The sequence below is a fragment of the Uloborus diversus genome, chromosome 10 (genome assembly GCF_026930045.1).
Source record: "Uloborus diversus isolate 005 chromosome 10, Udiv.v.3.1, whole genome shotgun sequence".
NCBI classification, from domain to species: domain Eukaryota; kingdom Metazoa; phylum Arthropoda; class Arachnida; order Araneae; family Uloboridae; genus Uloborus; species Uloborus diversus.
Genome location: NC_072740.1, coordinates 118,056,197 through 118,078,310, shown reverse-complemented (window position 1 = coordinate 118,078,310; position 22,114 = coordinate 118,056,197). Strand labels below are relative to the sequence as shown.

At 33.4% G+C, this 22,114-nt stretch overlaps 1 protein-coding gene across 1 annotated transcript in view; it reads right to left on the bottom strand.

Annotated features, from left to right (window-relative positions):
- LOC129231486 (uncharacterized) overlaps positions 1-22,114 on the bottom strand; it is an 82,948-nt gene that overhangs the window by 41,364 nt on the left and 19,470 nt on the right. The window contains exon 2 of the mRNA XM_054865815.1: positions 11,804-12,491. Within this exon, the coding sequence (XP_054721790.1) occupies positions 11,804-12,431 (628 nt within the window). The 5' untranslated portion in view covers positions 12,432-12,491. The remainder of the gene's footprint in view (positions 1-11,803; positions 12,492-22,114) is intronic.

Genomic DNA, 22,114 nt, shown 5'->3' with positions numbered 1-22,114 from the left:
ATTTTGTACACAATAACTTTCTCCGAAGAAACACTTAGACATGAATTAGACTTACCCCAGGTAATTAACTTGGTAATAATTTCATTGAACAAGTATGGCCTGTTTTTAAGTAAAACGATTGATTTACTAATATCTAAACAATGAATACTTAAACTAAAAGTTACTGCTTGTGCTAAACAATGTTTTGTAATCAGATATACAAAGTAAACAAATAATTATGTTATAAAAATTTTGACATTTCTGCTTTTTTTTTATAATTTCTAGGTTTGATTCCTAAATTGAAAAATAAAATAAATCAATAAACCATAAAAAGAGTGAGGTGGCGGTTGCCCCCCCCCCCCTCCACCCCCAAAGCCACCACTACCTTTCGGTGTAAAGTTTGAAAAATATAAAAAATATTGCGTTCCATCTTGAGGTTTCGCAAAAGCGATAAAGTTTCATAAAATTACAATTTTAGATACATTTTTAATTTTTTTTTTGAGCAATCACGATTGCTCATTGCTTTCATTTGACTGTTTTGATGTGCTATCATTTTGTTTTCCCACCAGCACCCTCTGCAGCACCCCTGTCAACCGGCCGCCTCACGATGCTGCTCCTCTAGCGAGCAAAGTCTCCAGGTTGCGTCAATATCCTACACTTACACGCATACATACACGCACGTACACACACACATACATACACGCACGTACACACACACATACATACACGCACGTACACACACACATACATACAACTACACACACATACATACACAAACACATACACACACATACAGACACCTACACACACACACCTACACACAACTACCCACACACTCATGCCTGCACACAGACACAAACACATTTGCCTACACACACATACACATTCCCCCCCCCCCCCCACACACACAAACGCTCATACACACAACTACCCACACACCTGCACGCAGACACAAACACACATGCCTACACACACATACCCCCTACAAACAAACACACATACTCCCCACACACGCCTACATACACACACACACTCGTGATTGCGAAAAACATAATTTAAATTCAAGATGTCAAAATTCAAATTATTATTTTATTTATTTATTTTTTTGAAATTGTTAAATATATATATTTTTAAGTACAGTTTGGGGGAAAAACTCACACACACACGAAAATCTTTAAAATGTGAAAAATGTTGAAGAAAATGTGTGCTTTTCAATGTGAGATTTGATTATCTCCGTAAAATAATAAAGTAAAATAAAATAATAATAAATAATAATAATAATAATAATAATAACGCGTGGAAATAATTCCTCAGTGGAAATATCTAATTGTTCAGTGTCAGTATTTAACTGTTCAGCCGTAACAATGACTGGATTTTTCGGTTTCGAAGAAAAAACCTTTTTCTCAGTATAGACCGCTTGGCTTGAAATTCAATTAGGCATAACGCTACACGAAACCTTCACTACAGTGCTGATATATACCAGTGGCTCCCAAAAGTGTTCGTACACTTTGAAATTTTTTAGTAAAACCAAAATAACTCAAAACTGAATTCGAATATGAATTCCAATATTTTTTCACATGATTTCTATGTCATTCTCAATGCAACCCATTGGTTTTTTCAAAATATTGACGGATCTTCTTTTTGAAATGGGTCAGAAAACGAAGAGACAGAGAAATAACACGCCACAAAAGTCATCGTACACTCAAATATTTTCGAATAAATGCATGATTAAAATGATCACATGCCGTTTTATTTATATTTTTTCATTGTGTTGACCCTTATAAGTCATTCGGCTTTAATTTTTTTGTCTATTTATTCCTTAATATTGTGTTTATTACTGTAAAACGGCTGGTATTCGTAAAAAACCACAAACACCATTCAAAATTTGATTTTTTTCCCCCACAGTAGTGGTAAATTGGTTTGAAATGTCTCTGAATTAGTTAATTTATTTGTTTGTACACTGTTATAACCAGGGGTTCCAGACGAGTGAAAATATTCCCTCTAAGGTGAAAGCATAGTGCCTGAAGGAGCAATGCAGGCCAGAAAATACACTGTAACAAATTTCGGAAACGTTTCTGGATATATCGGAAACGTTTCCGAAATAGTAGGAATCCTTCATCCAATAGCGAACTCCTCAATATTCAGAAAGCTTTTTGTTATTTCAAGATATCTAGAAGCGGAAGTGATGACGCAACGCTTCGAAACCTATTTCATCCTTCCAACACAGGCGCCAATGAGTCGGAAATAACGAGAACTTCTTTTTTTCTTATCTATGGTTGCTGCAGTCAGCAACTGTGTAGCATTGGATTGCTTGGTATTTCATGTCTAGAGAGTAGTAAAATGTGTCGAAACTAATTTTACGCCTTTGCATTTTGGACTGCCCTTGATTTTTTAGACGATGTACGCAGCTATTAAGTTAGTTAATAACCATTTGCTTCTTTACAATTTCCAATGCGACCATAATTAGATATATATTGTGTGTTCAAGCGTGAATAGTTTTAACACCCGTGTTTATACTTAATGAAACGAAACCCTTTGGATTACTTATTCAGTTGTAATGGAGGTACTTAGATTTTCTTTTGCTTATGTTCACTTGTAAGTATTAATGAATATTTTAAAACATGTTGTTATATACATTTATATTTTTGTTGATTTGCATTTGATGAGGCTCCAATTGTAACTGTTTTTGGGTTTATCGAATTAATTTAAAGTTATCCTACATACCTATGTGCGCGGTGTACTATTTGTTGTAACCAACTGAAACTGATTAATTACGCAAAAGAAGTAAGATTTATATTTGAGAAGCAATCACAGAAAAGTTATTTCGAAATACTTGGATGTACATACATTTTGGTTCAAAAAGAAAAAAAATCAATTGTTTAATTCATTAGAAATATGGTAATGCAAATATTTTCTAGTATTGTAATATGCTTCACAAAAAATGTGCCGGTATAATTTATCTTTTTTTATTATAACTTATTCATTCATTTAAAAATATTTATACCATTAGAAAATGACCATGTTATCTATTAGTAAGAACATAGTTATGAAATTAATTCATCTGCTTATTCATTTTGTTAAATGTGGTTAACAATTAAAAAATTCCTTGACATTAGTTCCGAAAATAACATTTCCTTCGTGGATATACTAGTTTAATGTAGGACAGTCAGGAGGAATGAGTCAGTGGCAAAAATGGAACAGCTGCATTTACATGCTGAAATAAAAAGTAATATTATTTCATGTCATCGTTTTAAAAGATTGTGCCATTGACATTTTCAAGAGGTTGCTTTTTTTAAGGTGGGGGGCGCTTTATATCATTTTATGGGTGCACCATCACTCTTATGGTGTGGGGGGGGGGGAGGGAACTCTCGTATATATGAAATGGAATAAGCATGTGATAGCGTTCAATGTTTTAATAAATAAAATATATAATGCATTTTGCGCACACTCTAAATCAGTAACCTATTTTGATTAAGTATCTATATTTGTGATAAACTGGAAAAGGGCAAGAACAGAGGAATAAACCCGAATGGTTCCAGCAGGGGGACTTTGGTGTCATATTTAAATTCATCAATTTCTCTGTTGGTACTTTTCGGTACACTTTGTTCGTCAAAGAAATTGACTTGACGTGAACGAATTTCGGAACGAAAAGTGTAGGTAAGTTTTGTCAAATTTTATCCGAAAATAAAAGCTATCAAGTTTGATACAAGATATGTTTTTAAGTTCTGCATTAAAAATACAATATGTTGATAATTTTGTCTTGAAAATATTGAGAGAAAAACTGAAGTTTAATATTGTTTAACAAACAATCCCACTTCTGAGAAAGTACTCCCCTTCCCTCCCCCGACGATTTTGTGATTATGAATGAAACTACTATATTATTTCATAAATTTTCAAAAATTTATAACTGTGCATATGTTATGCTGTTAACCATGCTATTTGTCATTAGAAATTCAGAAAAAAAAATCCACGAATGATTCTAAAATTGCTTGTTTCATTGCTCTTAGATATGAAAGAATTGAAACTGATATGGCATGCAATACTATTAAAAAAGAATTATTTTTTAGAAAAAATCACGGAAAAAGGATTCCGAAATTCTCAGAAACGTTTTTGAAAATTGTTTGGAGAATTCCGAAATACTCGGAAACGTTTTCGAAACTTTCATGAACCACAGCTGCACAGAATACTCAGAAACATTTCTGGAAATTACGGAAAGAGGATTCCGAAATACTCAGAAACGTTTCTGAAAATTACAGAAAGAGGATTCCAAAATACTCAGAAACATTTCTGGAAATTATAGAAAGAGGATTCCGAAATACTCAGACACGTTTCTGGACATTACAGAAAGAGGATTCCGAAATACTCAGACACGTTTCCGGACATTACAGAAAGAGGATTCCGAAATACTCAGAAACGTTTTTGAAAATTTCATGAACCGCAGCTGCACGATATACTCAGAAACGTTTCCGAATTTTTTTTACAGTGTAGAGCAGAGGAGCCAAAACAGCATGCAATCGCAGAAAGACTCATTGCGCATGCGCTTTTTGCCTTAGACATACATTCAACCACCTCAATATGGCGGACAAATAATGATTGCGTTTGTGTGTCTCTCACATTGAATGAAGTTCACTATTGGATTAAAACACAACTTTTCTAGGATTAATTATCCGAAATTACAAGTAAGTACAGCTTTTGATCACTTTGTATCTTTTAGGGCTTTCAAACATAGTTAAGTGTTTAAAAGTGCATTTATTGCTTTTCAGTAACCGTTAGTCTTCTAGTTCTCGTTTACCGTTACTATCGTGAAATTTAAATCATTCAAAACGCTACTAAAAATATCTGTCATTACTTTCTTGAATACTCGATAAGCAGCTTTTATTAATCACCAAAAGAACCTTAATAAAAATGTTTCTTGCGCTTCGTAATTATAACAGAAAGCTAGCGAGAAAAAAAAAATCTCTCTCAGTCTAGCTCTTTTTCTTTTGGCTTTCTCATTCAAGTGTTAGAATCATTTTCTGATTTCCTGTTAGCGGTTGATGCTCGATAGCGTTAGAAATTCCTTTTGGTTTTTTATTTAACTGGTTGAAAAACTTTATGTGCATTTTATTTTGTTATTCTTGATTAACGTTTATGAAACGATTTTGTTCTTCCGTAATTGTAATATCCCTGAATATTTTTGGCTCATCATGTAAATAATCCATTAGTACAGCTATGCTTCATTTTCGGAATAACGTCATGTTTTAGTAAATGTATAATTTCTCACATGTTTTAAATAATTACTCGTTTTTAAATTATACCGTATTTGTGACAGATCTTTGATACCAAGTGGAGGGGTAGATATTTATTGTTTTATTAATTTTTAACATTACTTTTTGTTAAAAAAAAACCATCAGAACCCTGAATTTTTTCACATGTTTTTTAACGGCCCCAGAGTTATTATTCATATTATTTATTTTATGAATTTTTAAGAAAACGATAAAGATTTCACCGGTCCGCAAAGTTTTTCATTTGCTTTTACCGCTTCCGGTGGTCAAAAGAGGTTGAGAAACACTGAGTTAGAGCACGATCAGATGAATTAAAGCTATGAGCACTTCTTAACTATGTTGAAAGCTCTGAAATATGATCAAATGCTGTAATTACATGTTTTAATCATTCCCAATACCGAGTTCAATGTGAAAATGTCCAAAACGTAGAATATCATAAATCAAAACAAAACTTAAAAAAAGAAAAAAAAATACACAACTGTATTCAAAAACGCACACAATACGGGGGAGGGGAGAGAAGGATCTATAGTAAAGGTGCCATTTCTCTCTCCGAAGGTTCCTTTTTTTCACTCCGGCTGTCTAGTTTTAAAAGGTGCCTGTTTTTCACCCTATTTAGAGGTACGATTTCGGCTCCGTATTGGGTGCCGCCGGTGAACAAGCGTTTCTCCCCTGAAAGGTGCCGAATGCATCCTGTAGTTTTAACAGTGTATAGTAAAGTGCTTGATAAAATGCTTTAAAGAAAGGAATCGGACCGAAAACAAGGGAAGAAAAGGTCAACCGGCAAAGTTGGCAAAACGTGATATGAGATTTAAAGTTAAAAAATTCATGAAAAATACACATTTGAGTGCTGTAAAAGTTTCTGCAGAGTTAAATGAAACATTTTACATTTAGTTTTCGTCTAAAATTGTTCGCCAAGTTCTCTGATTAGCTGGATTAACTGGGACCTCTTCCCGCAGAAGTTTTCTTGGTCGTGCGAAAAACAGAAAGCTTATGCTTTTCGTCACAAAATTAATGATAAATAAGCTAAAATCGTTTTAGAATCACGTCTTACTTACAGATAAAAATTAATTCAACATTTTTGGATCAATTGTTGTATAACTGTAAGTAGAAGAAAAAATTTGGAACTTAATTTTAAGAACTTATTTGGATCAGATAATCAGGACGGTGGAGGTGTTATAGTGTGAGGGTGCATATCAGCATCGGGACTTGGTAATTTGTAATTTTTTGATGAAATAATGAATCATGCTGTTCCTTTAAATATTTTAAAAAACAATTTTGAACTCTTAGCCAAAAATTTGGTTATTGGAAACAACTTTGTTTTTTATCAAGATACCGATAAGAAGCACACGGTTTTCAACGTTTGCGTCTAGTGCCTCGAAAATTGTCCTAAAGTTTAGAAAATACCCCCTTAATCTCCAGATTTTAATTTAATGTAACGTATTTAGAGATATCTGGAGGCTAGATTACGAAAATAGGGCTTTAAAACGAAAATCGAGCTAAAAACAGTAAGGCTCGAAGTGTGGTTGAACACTTACTCAGAAATTACGCAAAAAAAAGAAAGAAAAAGAATTAAATCTGTTCCCAGACGTTTAAAAGGTGTTATGAATACTGTATGATATTCTACTAATTAATAACTTAATCAAAAGTTAGATTATTCAATAATATATATATATTTTATAAAGTGTACGAAGACTTTTGTGAGATAAAATTTCCGGCACTTTTTGATTTTTGATTTTTAAAAAAATATTTTTTAATATTTTTTAAAAACTTTTCATGTAGTTTTGTTAAAAATTGATCATAGATCTTATAATTAAATACCTATTCCGAAATATTAAATCTAACCAATGGATTGGGGCCTATTTCGTTGAAAGTCGTAGGTGTGCGAATACTTTTGGGAGCCACTGTATGTTTAAATTCAGCCGGTTTATTGTTGAAACTAAATGTGATGATGCACCACATTTAATTTCAACATGTTTGTATATCTTTAGTGAAATACTTCTTTTTCTCAAGGGACATTTCATATCAAATTAACCTAGGCATTAACCGGACTATATTAAGTTTTCATGAAACTTGCTAAAACCTTACACTTTGACATATATATATATATATATATATATATTTGTATATGCATATTTTTTCCAATCCATCATTCATAACTGATGAGTAATAAATATTTGAAATTTGTTTAAAGCACTCTTTCTAAATTGCCGGCAGTATTTTAAAATGTTGGAAATGGGAGATACAGAATTGTAAAGTTGCTCATTAAAATATATATATATATATATATATATATATATATATATATATATATATATATATATATATATATATATATATGCAATTTAATTTGGTATGCAACTTAAACTTTTCGAGAAAAAACTTTTTCACAAAATTTTAGTTTAAAAGGTCAACATTTTTTAGATGTCTTTTCAAGGTAAATCTACAACTGTTGCATCTGAATTTGTATAGTTCATCCTTAGGTGTTAATACCTTGACCCTTTTTCTAACTTTTGAAAACTATTTAAAACAAATAAATAGAGTGATGGAAGAATGATGTGTTTTTGCCGATATCTTTCGAACAGGATTTTTTTTAAATCGCACTTTTACCTAGATTATTTTCGCCGGAATTGAAGGTGCGACAGACACACCGATCACACATTTTCTCATCTCAGGACCCCTACTTTCATCCCCCCCCCCAAGGGTGGATTCAGGGGAGGTTCAAAGGACCAGCCGACTACCCAGTCAGAAGAATTTTATTATGGTTATTATTAAACTTTAATTTTTTAGATCCGAAAAAATAGTACATGGAATCAGTGCTAATCTTTTTTTTTTTTTTGTTTTGCTTGGTTCTGTATCAGTAAGGTATTTTTTCTCAACGCGTCATAATTTAAAGCACTGGCTATATCCGATTACTGAGCTATTGTTAGTTTGAGTTTTTTGTTCATTTTCAAAAAAACAATAATCTCTAATGAGCTTAGCGTTGTTCAGAGCTTTCTTCCACTTTAAATCCCGTATGTGTGTGCTTGTGTTGTGCTTGATTTTTTTACTATTTTATAACTGTAATCTCATATATTCAAAGCTTAGAATAACGTGACCAGCTAAAGAAGTAGACTTTTGATAAATATTTGAAGGAATATGAGCCCATAGTGTAGGTTGCGTCATTGAAAATTTTTGGGGGGAGGGAGTGGATTTGAAAGAGTTTTGGTCTCATTTGGGGCGTGTGATTCTTAACATATGAGGGCGATTGTCATTACCCTTGGAAAGATTGGCATTTGACCCCTCCTTACAAAAATTTCTGGATTCGTTCCTGCATCCCCCTCCGCCGAACATTAGTTTTATATTCCTGTCATACTTTTTTGAATTACAACTGTAAATTGCGCTACAAACGGAAGGAAAAAATTGGTGAGCTAGTCCGTATTTTGAAATAAACATTTGCTCTTTTTAGAGCGCTTCGCAAACTTCATCAATGTTTTGAAATTTTTAGGTAATTAAATCTATTGTTAACTTGAACTTAAAGAGTTTGAATCTCAAAAAAGTTTTTTTTTTTTTCTTTTATCTTGATTCGATCCGTAGTGTAAAGCAAAAACTTTATGATTTTATAATATATGAGTTTCTATAACAATATTTTTAAAAAATGTGAAATTTTAAAAGACTTTTGAAAATTGAAAGGCAACTTCTGATAGGTTTTGCATTTTTCTACTTGTCTACAGATACTGAAAAATTTAGAATAATGCCTAAATTATCACCTTTTATCCATAGTCTGATCAGACTGAATTTCATGCATTTCATACAGATTGTATGACTAATTTTTATTATTTTTTATGAAATATCAGTATTAAATATTGAATTCATTATTACTATTAAATTATTTAATTCTAACTGCGGTATTCAATTCAATAGTTAACTAAAATAAATAAATAAAAATTATTTATAGGAAATACGTCTTTTCTGAAGGTATTGAGAAACATCAATCCAAGCCTAAATTATCCAATTTCATCCACATATTCCGATCAGGTTTTCATACATTTCAATCAGATTTAGCGACTGCTTTTTAATATTTTTCTAATTAAGTACCATTGGTGAATATTACAGTCTATTATTGACATCAGTAACTATAATATTCAATACCGATTGTTAATTTTTAAAAATAATAAAATACAGTTATAGGGTTTTTTTTCTACTGGTATAGAAAAATATGGAGCCAAGCTTAATTATCCGAATTTTATCCGCATTCCAATGAGATTCAGTTTTATACATTTTATACAAATTCTATGACTGATATTACTATTTTCATTAAATATCAGTATTGAATAATACTATCAGTAATATTGGCTGTGATATTCAACAAAAATTGTCAGTTAAAAAATAAATAAAAATCAGGGTTTGTAAATGCGTTATTTTCTGCAAGTATGGAAAAGTATAGAGCCATGCCTAAAGTACCACCTTTTATCCATTTTGGGATTAGATTTTACGTTTCACACATTCCATACAGATTTAATAACTGATTTCTATTTTTTTTAAATTAAATATCCCCATTTAATATTTGTCAGCAATATTACAATTATTAATATTATTCATATAAGTGGCATATATGCTTTTTCTATACATGTACTTTGCACATTTTTGTTTTTCAACGTATATTTTTTTTCGTGCGATGTGAGTGAAATTTCCAAATGCAATGAAAGTAATTAGGACAGAAGTATTTTGCAGTTACGTTAAGTTTTGAAGTGCTGTATACCATGTTACAAAAATATTATGCATACAAATTAAAAGGTGAAAGTATTTAAAATAGTTTTCTCCACCAGTGCTGTAGTTGGAGGGGAAGGGGGGGACGCCGTACTCCTCGATTTTTTTTTTTTTTAACTTGGTTTCCAACCAACTTTTCTTTTTGTGAGGCCGTTGACCCCACCCCCCAAACCCCAAGATGAGCTCCCCCAAAAACATTTTTTTACAGCTACAGCAGTGCGTCCATTATGTCAGAAATTTTCGTTGCGTGTTTTTGTTTATCTTTTCACATTCCATTCTGTTATTGTTAATGCAATTTAAGCTTTCTGTCCCTCAAAAAAAAAACATAAAATATCTTTAAATTTTTAAATACTATTTTATGCAAAGAGTTTTCTTATCACCTCACGCTACTTTCATATTATATTTTTGCATTCCTTTTAGACGTTATTATTACAATTTAAGTTTTTAGTCTCCAAGAAGGAATTACTTTTCCATTTGCATGAGCTCTTTTTTATAACCACAGACCATATTTTCAAATAAGGGTATGTACTCAAAATATTCATCTAATCATTCTAATGTAAGAATTCATGGTATTTCTTTCACCAAAGCTAATTTTTCCGTGTAATTCGTTAAAAGCCCTTAGATATCAAATTTTACTATCTCATCTTTGCTAAAAACTCAATCAAATTACAAATTTATAAGAAAATTATGAATTTAAGAAGCATAACCTCTAGGGCGTGTTCACAAGTATATGTAGTTTTATTTTAAAAAGTATTTATAGTGAAACCCCTTTACAACAAACTGTCGGGGCCCGAAATTTTGTTCGTTGTAGCGAAAATTTCTTATTAATAGAATTCAAGCAATGTCATGGAAATTAAATCGTGGCTCAAAAGTTATTTCGTTAAAACGGATATTCCGTTGTAATGGTATTCATTGAAACAGGATTTCACTGTATTTGAAAAGTAAGCTTTCTAAGCAAAATTAATTTGTAACAAATAATTGCTATTGAAAGAAGTACATTTCAAATTAATTTCAATAATTTTTGCAAAATGATGCATATTTTTAATAATATTATATGCTTCTTGTTTGCTACATATTAGAGACGATAGAATATCCATTATTCATTCAATTTTAAATCTATATAATCCCTCAAACTTAAATTTTAACGACACTAAAATTTTTCAATTTATTACGAAAAAAAATATAAATGTTACCCGAAAAATTGTACAGTGAATGGAAATTGATGATCTAAGTAGTATAAAGTAATGGAAATATTTTTTAAATATATGCATAAATTTCAAAACTTAATATTACAAGAGCCTTTCTTTTGTTAAGTTTTGCTTCTGTGAAGGCAAATTTATTCTATATCGGCTGTGATATACAACAAAGAATAGTGAATCAATTAAAAAATAAATAAATAAAAATCAGTTATTGAAAAATGCGGTTTTTTTTTTATTTATTTTTACAGGCATGGAAAAGTATAGAGCCATGCTTAAATAATTACCTTCTATATATTTTGGAATCAGTTTAGTTTTATACATTCCATACAGATTCCGTAACTGATTTTTATTTTTTTTTTCAAACTAAATATTTACACATATGAACACATTATTAAATTTCATTCACGAATCCATTATACATAATTAAAATTATTTTACATTTTTTATGAAATAAGACTCGTGATAAACTACGCGAATACTTAGCTGTATTAAATTTTTAGGCACTGTTGAATAAACGGAAAATGATACTACTCTAATTGATTTCAGAAATATCAATTAGATGCATACTTTCAATTGATTCAATCCAATAATAGAGGAAAAAATCTTCAAACTTACCGGGACCTAGTTTCCTTTCTCCGGTTGGAACTCGGGATTTGTTACACTTCTTGACATTCTTGGTGTCAACCATCCAAGGATAGATAGTCTTTTGTGTACAGTTCACTGATAAGTCTCTTGGGGGGTGCGAAGACACATCCACGTTATCGGAAACAGGGTTCTTGTCAGTGTTTCCTTCCTTACTGCTTGAGAATTGCGAAGGATCAAAGGCTGGGGTTCCAGTAGAACGCTGAAATAGATGCTTAAAAGATACTGAGAAATCCGGTGCGGATCCATGGCTGGGGCTGTGCGATTTTACAGGTATGAAATAATTTTGTGGGGTTGAAGGAAAAGAGTTGGAACTGCTCCCATCCGGGTACAAACTCCTGGAAAGACAGAAGATCTCTTTCTCCTCTTCCCTCATCTTTTTGTCTTGGAAACAGCTTTCATCCAGGGTCCTCGAGTCATCATCAACTATGATCCGAGGAGGATCTTCAGAGTCGCAATCCTTTCGTCCAGCGAAGCGACTGGTATCGGTATAAGGTGAAGAGGACCTGTCGGTCGGCATGACGAGGAAGTAGTGGTCTCTAGTTTGATTAGGTGCAGATTTGTTAGACGAGTGTAGAGCTCCTGGATCATGCTGTCCCATGCCACCAGTGACCACCCCCGTCACGTGGTGAGCGTCAGGCCAATGATGAGGCGCCGGGACCTGTTTTGAGGGAATAGAAATAAAGTGTCTGAGTGAGAGAGTTAGGATGCGAACGGTGGTTACGCACGTGTTCTCTCGTGCGCTTAGGGATGGGTTGGTTTGGTTGTGTAGGATTGCGTTTGGGGTTACCATAATTGGCTTCTTTATCTTTGATATATCTGTTAAGTCAATATGGGGGGATTAGGGGAAATGGTTTGGGATGCTCTTCAGCTTCCTTGTAGTGATTTATTGAAAGCGTTATAACTTCTTCCTAGGTTGCGTTCAGGTATTTTCTAGATTTGCATCATTTTCATCTTATAATTTTCTCACATACTATGTACTAGTAGCGTCACTACGGGAGTTAGGGCGAGGAGGGTGGCTGGGTGGCATCCCTTCGCGGGGCGGGGGGGGGGGGTCCACACCCAAATGGATTGAATGGTTTATAAAAAAGTTTAAAATACATAAATACGAACATTTTCCCCTAATATATCTTAAATTATGTTTAACCTAACAAATTACCGCGAAAATAGAGCACAATATTGCGGGGAGGGGCGATTACATGTGCGCCATGGACCAAATTTTATACAAAATGCATTCGTGATTCGTAATTTATTCTTGTCTTTTAATTCAAATTTTCGCTACCCCACAAAAAGGTCTCTGAAAATTGTACGAACTTTATGTATACATAAAACATCAAACTTTTTTTTTCAAACAGTGGAGGTGGGGGGGGGGGAGGGGGCGATCTCCGCAAGTTAATGGCCGGGTCACAGTAGGGCCAGGAACGCCACTGTGTAGTCAACTCTCGATAACTCGATGCCTAAAACTCGAATATTCCTATATCTCAGAGTTTTCAATGGGTCCCAAGCTATTAAGAAGGCTATGGGAACTTCCCATAATTCAAACTACCAATAACTCGAAGGTATTAACTGGTCCCTTGGGGCTTCGAGTTATCGATAGGTAACCATATTTTACATAAGTATTGTTATAGACAGGGGTGAACCGAAGGGAGTTGAGGGGGGGAGGCAACTATGTTGTATAGGCAACTGTAGTCTGAACAGACACATTGAACAGCTGTGTCAAAACCTATACTTCTGGTCCTCTCTTTCCAAAAGTCTTAATTTTAGCACAACTACCAATTTTTGTACTTTTTTTTTTGTATTTGAACAACCCTTTCGTAAAAGGTAAATTTTGGTTTTGCTAATAGTTATATATTTAGATACAAAAATACAGGTGCATATATGAATGAAAAAATCGGTAACCAAATCATTTTATTCCTTTTAGAACGCATCAATTTGATCATCCATTGACTGTTTTAGAGTCTCGTTTCTTTTTCTTTGATTTTACACTACTCTATGTTTTAATTATTTATTTTTAACTTCAATTTTACGACTATATAGAAGTTTTTTCTTCGTTTAAAAATTGAGAAGTTCACAAGCGGTAATATAAATGGTCTCTGAAGAATAGTTTGACAGTACATTTTGAACTAAATCTTCAACTCGTGATATTTGTTACATTAACTGTAGGAAAAGATAATTAGCGTAAGTGATTTTTGTTGTTTAAACTAGCTAAGTTTGAAGAATCATGGATAGGCGTCTTGATTTCCTCTAAGGAAGATTTCAGTTTCAATCTCTACTTGAACACGGAAGCTCATCTCCTGTACGCGAACTACCGGACGTGTGACTTGCAGCAAAGCAAATGTGCAGGTTGAGCAACTTCAATTTTCGATCACCTGAACAACAATTCGACATTTCACAGGTCCCGAGAACGCTCCATCTTGCATAACTAAAATTTTAATCTAATATAGAAAAAAAAAATTTGCAAAAAATTCAAGAAATTTCACTCAGAGGGGCTCATGATTTTCGAAAAGTGATGAATGAGAATGAGTTACAATGACAGTGATGGAAATTTTTTTATTAAGATTTAGAATTTCTTTTGACGATGCCGTAATCAAAAACATCTAAAGTCCACTTCAGAAATTTAACAATACAGAACTCTATTAATGAAAAATCGCGAAATTTACATTTGTGAAAAGGCCAAAATTGCTTCAATCTGATGGCTCATAAAACAACTGACGTTTCTCACAAGAAGACAGAGATGCAGCAAGAGTTTTTACAATTTTTTAACAACAATAATTTCATTTTGCAAATGATAATACAGTGGAACCCCGATTTTACGTTCCCCCGAACCTACGTTTTCCCTGCATTTAACGTTTTTTCATCGGATCCCATCAGTTTTGCTGCTATGTATTTCCCATATTTTACGTTTTTTAACCCAGTCCCTTGAGAAACGTAAAATCGGGGTTCAGTAATATTTCTCTCTCTCTCTCTCAAAAAAAAAAAAAAAAAAAAAAAAATATATATATATATATATATATATATATATATATATATTCAAAAGGATTTTTGGAACAGTTTTGAGTTTTTTTAGTGGAGGTTTGAACCCTTAAACCCCCCCCCCCCTCACCTACAGCCCTGAATGAATATTGTAGAGTTGTATTCGTGCAGTATCGCATACAGTGGTGCCGAGTTTTGGCAATCAGTGGGGTGCTCAAACAACAAGTATATATATATATATATATATATATATATATATATATATATATATATATATATATATATATATATATATATATATAGTTAAAAAAAAGTGGAAGAAGGGGGGGGGGGAATCCGTAAAAGAGCATAGGATTTCAAAACTTTAACCTTCAAGAATATGTGCTTATTTTTTAAAGAGAAGTCCTTGATGGAAAATATTCACTTCTACTATAAGTTATTGTAGACACAGGTACGTTTCTAAAGAATAAATACAAAAAAAAAAAAAAAAAAACGCCAACATTAAAGCTTCTTTTTAATGAAGAACATATTAATAAAAATCAAAAGTTATAGTCTAGTTAGGTCTCTGAGTAAAGCTGTGTGAGAAAATAAGTGAATAAATAATATCCAATGAACTGTCGCAAATCTGTCCGAAAATTTCAAAACTATAAGAGAAAGTTTTATATCTTCAGCACTAAGTTTTGAAGGGGCTTCCGTGGCTCTGCAGTAGAATCTTCGCTTCAAATGCCGGAGGTAGTGGGTTCGATTCCCACCGGTGCCCTGGGTGTTATTTCCTCTCTTTGTGCTGTATATCTTTCTTGGGTTGTTTTATATGTAAAAAGAAGATATCCAACCTCGATGGAGGCAATGGCACCAAACCTTTTCATGGTATTTATTTACTATAGGAACCGACAACAACAACAACTAAGTTTTGCAGGGTCAAATATTACGTGTTGCGATTAATGTCTTTAATTCTCACTCATTAAAAAACAATTCTACACATAGTGGATCCCGAGGTATTATTTATTGCAGTTTGGAGACTGTGTTTCTTGTTTGATTCTTGTTTATTTACATGAATGATTGCCTAGTAATTCAAGTTTTTATGTGTGATAATGGTGCTCATAGGGTTCGCACTAGTGTGCGGGATTGCGCGATATCCATAGCTTTTTCGAAAATCCCCTTCAATAAAAATCCCTAAATGGGCTATTTCCGCTGATCACCATTTAGCAGACATACGCCAAAAAGATCACGAAATTTCTCATCTCGGATTTTTTTCTGTATTTCATGGAGAAATCTCGTGTCAACGAATACCAATGCAACGAAATATGAGTTTAAACGAAATTAATTCTCAGTTCCGATTCAACTTCCATTACATTGCTTGAATTCTATCACAACGAAGTTTCGTTACAACGAAAAAAAATTTGGTCCCTTGAAGTTCGTTGTAACGGGATTTCACTGCATTTCTTTTAAGAAGATATCCAATGTAAATGAAATGGCTTACGATAATTTTGAATTTCCATCTTATTACGAATGAACAGAAGAAAGAATCTAGGAATTACAAAGAAGCAGGAATAAAAAATAAAGAATATCTTTATTCTTTAAGTTAACTGAACGTCTTAAATACCTTTTGTAACTTTGAATTTATCTTCCCCTTTTAGTTACATCAAATAAAACATATTTTATCATACATTTTGCGTTAAGCTGCACCAAAATGATTTCATCGGAAAAATCGCCATTTTTGGACTTCTTTTTAATTTTAAAGACATGGAAAATTTTTTTTATAACAATTGAGAGTACTTTATTAGCATATTCACGTAGCAAATGGTTGATTTAAAAATTGAAAAAAAATCTTGCCTCTGTAGCGAGTGTTAAGAGATTTTAATGCTAATTTTTCTTTAAAAACTTAGTTGATACCTCTAAAATACTAAGATATAGTATATTTATTCTATAGCAAACAAATGAAATGTTCTTATTCGATGATATGTTTGTTAAATGAGTTTGTGCTCATAATATGCAAATACAGTGAAATCCCGTTACAACGAACTCTAAGGGGCTGAAATTTTGTTCGTTGTAATGAAAATTTCGTAATAATGAAATTCATCAATGTAATGGAAATTAAATCGGGACTGAAAATTTATTTCTTTTAAACGGGTGTTTCGTTGTATTGGTACTAGTTGAAACGGGATTTCACTGTACTTTGTTAAAAATGTTCAAACAATTTATGCAAAAAAAAAAAAAAAAAACCTCTCACTTCTGTTTTAAAAAATCTCACTTAAAGTTTTGCTCAGAATGATAGATCCCCCCCCCCCCTTGCTTTTTTCAATAGTACGAGGTGCCCAGGTTAAGTTTTAAATCCTTTCAGAATAGAAAAATGAATAGTGAAGTAGATTAATTTTTTTCTCTCTTTAATTTACTTCCGGAATGAATTGAATGATGTGCTTGTTAGTAAGATAAACACGAGTATTGATCTCTTCCGTACTTTAAACGGTTAAATTGACGGTTGACGCGCAAATATCTAGCCTCATGTTTCCTGGTAAATCAATCTTGCTGCGTCAAAATCATTCTTGTAGAAAATTGGGACTTTGAAGTTTTTAGTTTTAGAAAGTTCAATGCCTTTGTCGCGACAGAAATTTATTGTCACAATCCATATAAATAAAACAGACTATGCATGTGTGTATGCGTGCATGTTCCTCTTACAAATCTACAGTTTACGGCGAATCTCGGCCTAATTTGGTAGGGAGATACTGAGGCACCTAGGAAGGGTCGGAGGAGGGGAGGGGGTGAAAAATTAAAAAGTACAGAACCGTTCGAATTTGAATTTTAGAACCAAAAAATGGCTTAATGTCTCCTTCAACCCGAAATAGTTACCGGATTGTCTTGATTTTAGTCTCGTTCGAAAGCACTTAAAAATACCCCTATAGGGGATTTTTTTCATTCGGATTTGAAAACTCCAAGTGATTAAATTGACCAGGAAAATAGTTATAAGCATTTTTAAGTAAGCAAAACCAATTTTTAAATTGTAAATTTATCGTCTGCTAGAATTTGCGCCAAGTCATTGAGAAGAAATATCTGGTGCCACTTTTTTTTTTCTCAAGAGTGCAGGGGTGTCCACCCCCTAAGTGCAAGGGCGCACGCTCCTAAATATCGCGATTCCCCCTAAAGAAGCAAGTTACCCCCAAAAGAAAGAAAACATCCCCCCCCCCCCCCACAAAAAAAATCAATCGCTCAGTCTGTGCCATGACCCACCTCTGCAAGAGTGAATAAATAAAATTTTTGCTTTGAAGCTTTTCTTGCAATCGTGGGGGGGGGGGGGGGATTAAAATTTTTCCTTTTGGTTATTTCCTCTCAATTTCTTAATTTCTTTGTACTGACGGCAGAAGAAAATCAAAGAGTTCAGCAGTATTAAAATGAAAAATTTTGCTATTTGCCTTAATCCAATCGGGACTTTTTGATATCCCGGTAACGTTGTTTAAAAATGGTTGATGCTTATATTAATTTCGAGGGACTGACATCGTTATTCTAATAAAGATTTTTTGAGAACTCTTTCAAAAAGGATTTTTTTGAAGCTATTGTTACAATTCTGTTGGGGATTAATAGAGAATATTGATGTGTGTTTTTTTTTTTTTTTTTTTTTTGTTTCTTTTTTTTCTTCTCATTTTGAAAGGGATTTTTGGAACTATTTTCCTTATTCAGATGTTTTTAAATGACCCGTTGATGTTATTTGAAAACTGTGACCCTTATTTTAACAGGAATTGTTTGAAACGGATGTGTTAATCATAATAGTGATTTTTAGGAAGTGTTTTTCTTTTTCTAATGTAGAGTTTGGTGGACTATTGTTATCATTCTAATGGGAATTTTTAGGGACTGTTGTCGTTACTGTTGCCATGGGGATTTTTAAGGACTGTTGTGCTCATTCAAGTAATGATTTTTTGGGGAGCGGTGAGATTCTGTTGTCTATTTTTTGGGGGGATTTTTGTCCAAATTCTAACAAGGGTTTATAGGGTCTGTTGACACTATTTTGGCACTCTTGCCTTTATTCCAATGACCCTTTCAGATCTCTCTGCATTCATTCATACATATCGACAACAATATCATTCATATTTGACTATCACAAACAGCTCTTTTTTTTACAAACATGAAATTAATTCATATTTTCTTTATTCAAGCTTTGCATATGTATCGAATGAAGTACACATTAAACTTATTAAATATTTATCCAACACTAGAACGAAATTGTTTTTATTATTCGTGAAACCCAACCCCTATTTCAACACTACTATTAAGTCTTAATTTATGCGGCATTTTAATGGACTGGAATGTAGCCCCCGTGTCCAACGAAGATGTACTGCATCACATTTAGTAACTATTATGTAAATGTATATTTGTTTTAACCCAGATTTAACGTTTTTAGAGGTCTCTGAATAGTTATTTTTAATTCATCTCTTTCATCCGTAATTTTCGATTACGCGAAGGAAATCCAGTCCCAATCAGACTTGTTAATCGAAGTTCTATTGTATTTTTACGTAATAGTGTAGCTTCGATAAGTTGAGCTATAACCTCGACAATGTTTACCTTTCAGGGGGAGGGGGGTTTCAGCAGGTAGCGTATCTGGGGTTCGCAGGACTGGCTCTCGCCAGGGGCGCAGCAGCCAGGGGGCGACATTTCGACTAATTAATTTTTATTTTATTTTTTGTAGGTTTTTTTTTTAATCAAATAATTTGAAAAAGGCTTAAAAAAATCATAAAAACAACTCGCAAGAAAAAGAACTAGAGGTGGTATATGTATATACATATACACATGCAATAACATCTACTGAGAAGGAACATTGGGCATCATTGAAAACAATTCTAAAAAAGAAAATAAGAAAAGAAATTACAATGCTGCCTCCTAGTTGTCGAATCAATTCATCAAAATTTTCCAAAAAAAAAATAATTGGGGGGGGGGGGGGGGATCACAATGACCTCCGATGACTTCCCACGTATGCGACCATGGGGGGGAGGGCGCAATTTCTTTAGTTCGTCAACGGCGCTAGACCCCATAGTTACGCTATTGGTGTTCGGTGAAAAAGGAACGTGCAATTGGCGCAGATCTGAGTTTTAATTCTGCTGCAAAACTAGTACGAAAGTAACCTAACTCAATTCAGCTCCAACTACCTTCACCCCGAAAGAGATAAACACTGTCAAGGTCATAGCTCAACTTATCAGAGCTATACTCTTCAAATTCATTTTAAAAAAAATTCGTTTGTAAACACATTTCGATAATTTGCATACCTTTTCACCAAATGATGCTTGGATAAACACATCTGCAGTAACCCTAACAGTAGGGGTAGAATGGGTGGAGTCGACCAAGGGTGGCGGAAGGCGTGAGTACAGACCACTGGTCAGGGGTGGACAAAAGGAGAAATCCCCAGATGACGAATGAGGGCGATTTTTATCTTTGTGGATAATGAGTTTCTCCTTCAAAAGGGTTGTCGCGCGATGAGTTTCTCTCCTCTTACTCTCTTCCATCAGACTAGGCAGAGCTTTAATGTCCAGTAGGCTTTTAAGTAGACTGCACGAACTGTTTCGATTATTGTTTGATTTGATGCTTTTGATGCTTTAAATTTTGGTTAACCGAATATCACAGAGGTTTTTAATATCTTGTATTTTTCAATAGACCGCAGCAACTGTTTTTAATTTTTCATTTGATATGGGGCACTAATTGGTACTAATTAAGTGTTACAAATGGTTTTATTAAACATTTAGTTTGTCAGAAGACCGTAGCAGCTGTTTTCGATTATTCGTTTTATTTGGATGCTTTGATTGATTTTACTTGAATAGCATTGGCGCAGCAAGGGGGGGGGGGGAGGCAGATGAAAGCATACCCCCCCCCCGTCCCAGAGCCATTGGTTTTAACATAAATGCAAATTCTAATACAGTTATTTATGCATATGAAAGGGCCTTGGAAGGCATTTTTGATCAAAAAATTCCCTTCAGAAGGTATTTTTGATCAAAAACAAAAAACCCTCCAGAAGGTACTTCTGGCTGCGCTAGTTTTGAATAGCATTACATAATCTACAGTTATTCGGATTTCATGAGCAGCGAAAAGTTGTCTCGACAGTTCACTTTACTCATTTCTCGTAAATCTGAAAAATTTAACTTCCAAATCTCAGAGCCAGACGGACGCAAGTTCAAAAATTGCGATTTTCTGTTTATTAGTGCATTGTGTGTATTAGAAACCCATTCCACATCGTAACATGTGAACGTGATTCTTAAAAATCCTTTTTAATTTTTTACCAGGGTTAAAAGAGCGCACGTTCCATCCTTTGCATGCGTCGCAAAAAAGTTTTTCCTCTCTCCTGTAAAATTATCATAATGTGACTTACGTTCTTCTGGCTCTGCGGTGCAGATGTATCAAATGACCTAGGATTAACAAATTGTCTATCACTCACGTGACTTTTTCTTCCTTTTTTTTTTTCTTTTTTGCACTTTTGCATACGTAATTAAAATCTAAAGAAATTTTAAGCTTAGTGTCACGTAAAACAGGTGCATGTTCTTGTATCAATAAATTAATTGTATTAACCTGCTGATTTTTATTTATGTTATTTACTTTTTTTATATGTACACTCACACTTGTTTTTCTGCAGTGGATAGGGATCGCATTAAAAAAAATAATAAAATGTTCGAAACTTCATGAATAGCTATAAAAAGTTGTTTCCGCAACACAGTTAAAAATATATATTTTTTATGCGGTGGATGGGGACCACACGAAAAATGTCTCACGTAGAAAATATCCAAAAACTTACAAAATAACTAGGAATTGTTTATCTTTAAAACAAATCGAAGTAAATTTAAATCAAGATAATTTTACCGAGCAGTCGAACAAAATTTCCCGAATAAGGAATTTTTTGGGAGGTTTACAGTGACTTTCCATCGGGGTGCTTATGTCGTCACTTGAAGAACTACCTCGCATTCGTTTTAAAAATAATTTTGTCAATAGAGTCTCAATCTGATTGAAATTTTCATATACCGCACAAAAAAAAAAAAAAAAAAAAAAAAAAAAAAAGGCACAAAAACAGGTTTGGGTGTACTTATTTATTTACAGATTTTACTCTGGAATCGAATTATTGTTGGCATCACAAATCCATGACTGATAGAAAGCGCTATTACGTTCTACTGGGCGACGTTAAATATGCTCGTGGTCTCAATGTCCTCCAAGTGAAACGATACCTTTGGGGGGTGCTAGTACTAGGTAGCTATTAGCTCCTGGACTAGTTCAAAATTCTCACTAACTGTTCGATCTGGTGATGGTGCTGCCATCCATCGGTATATAAAATAATGGAGGCAAGGCACT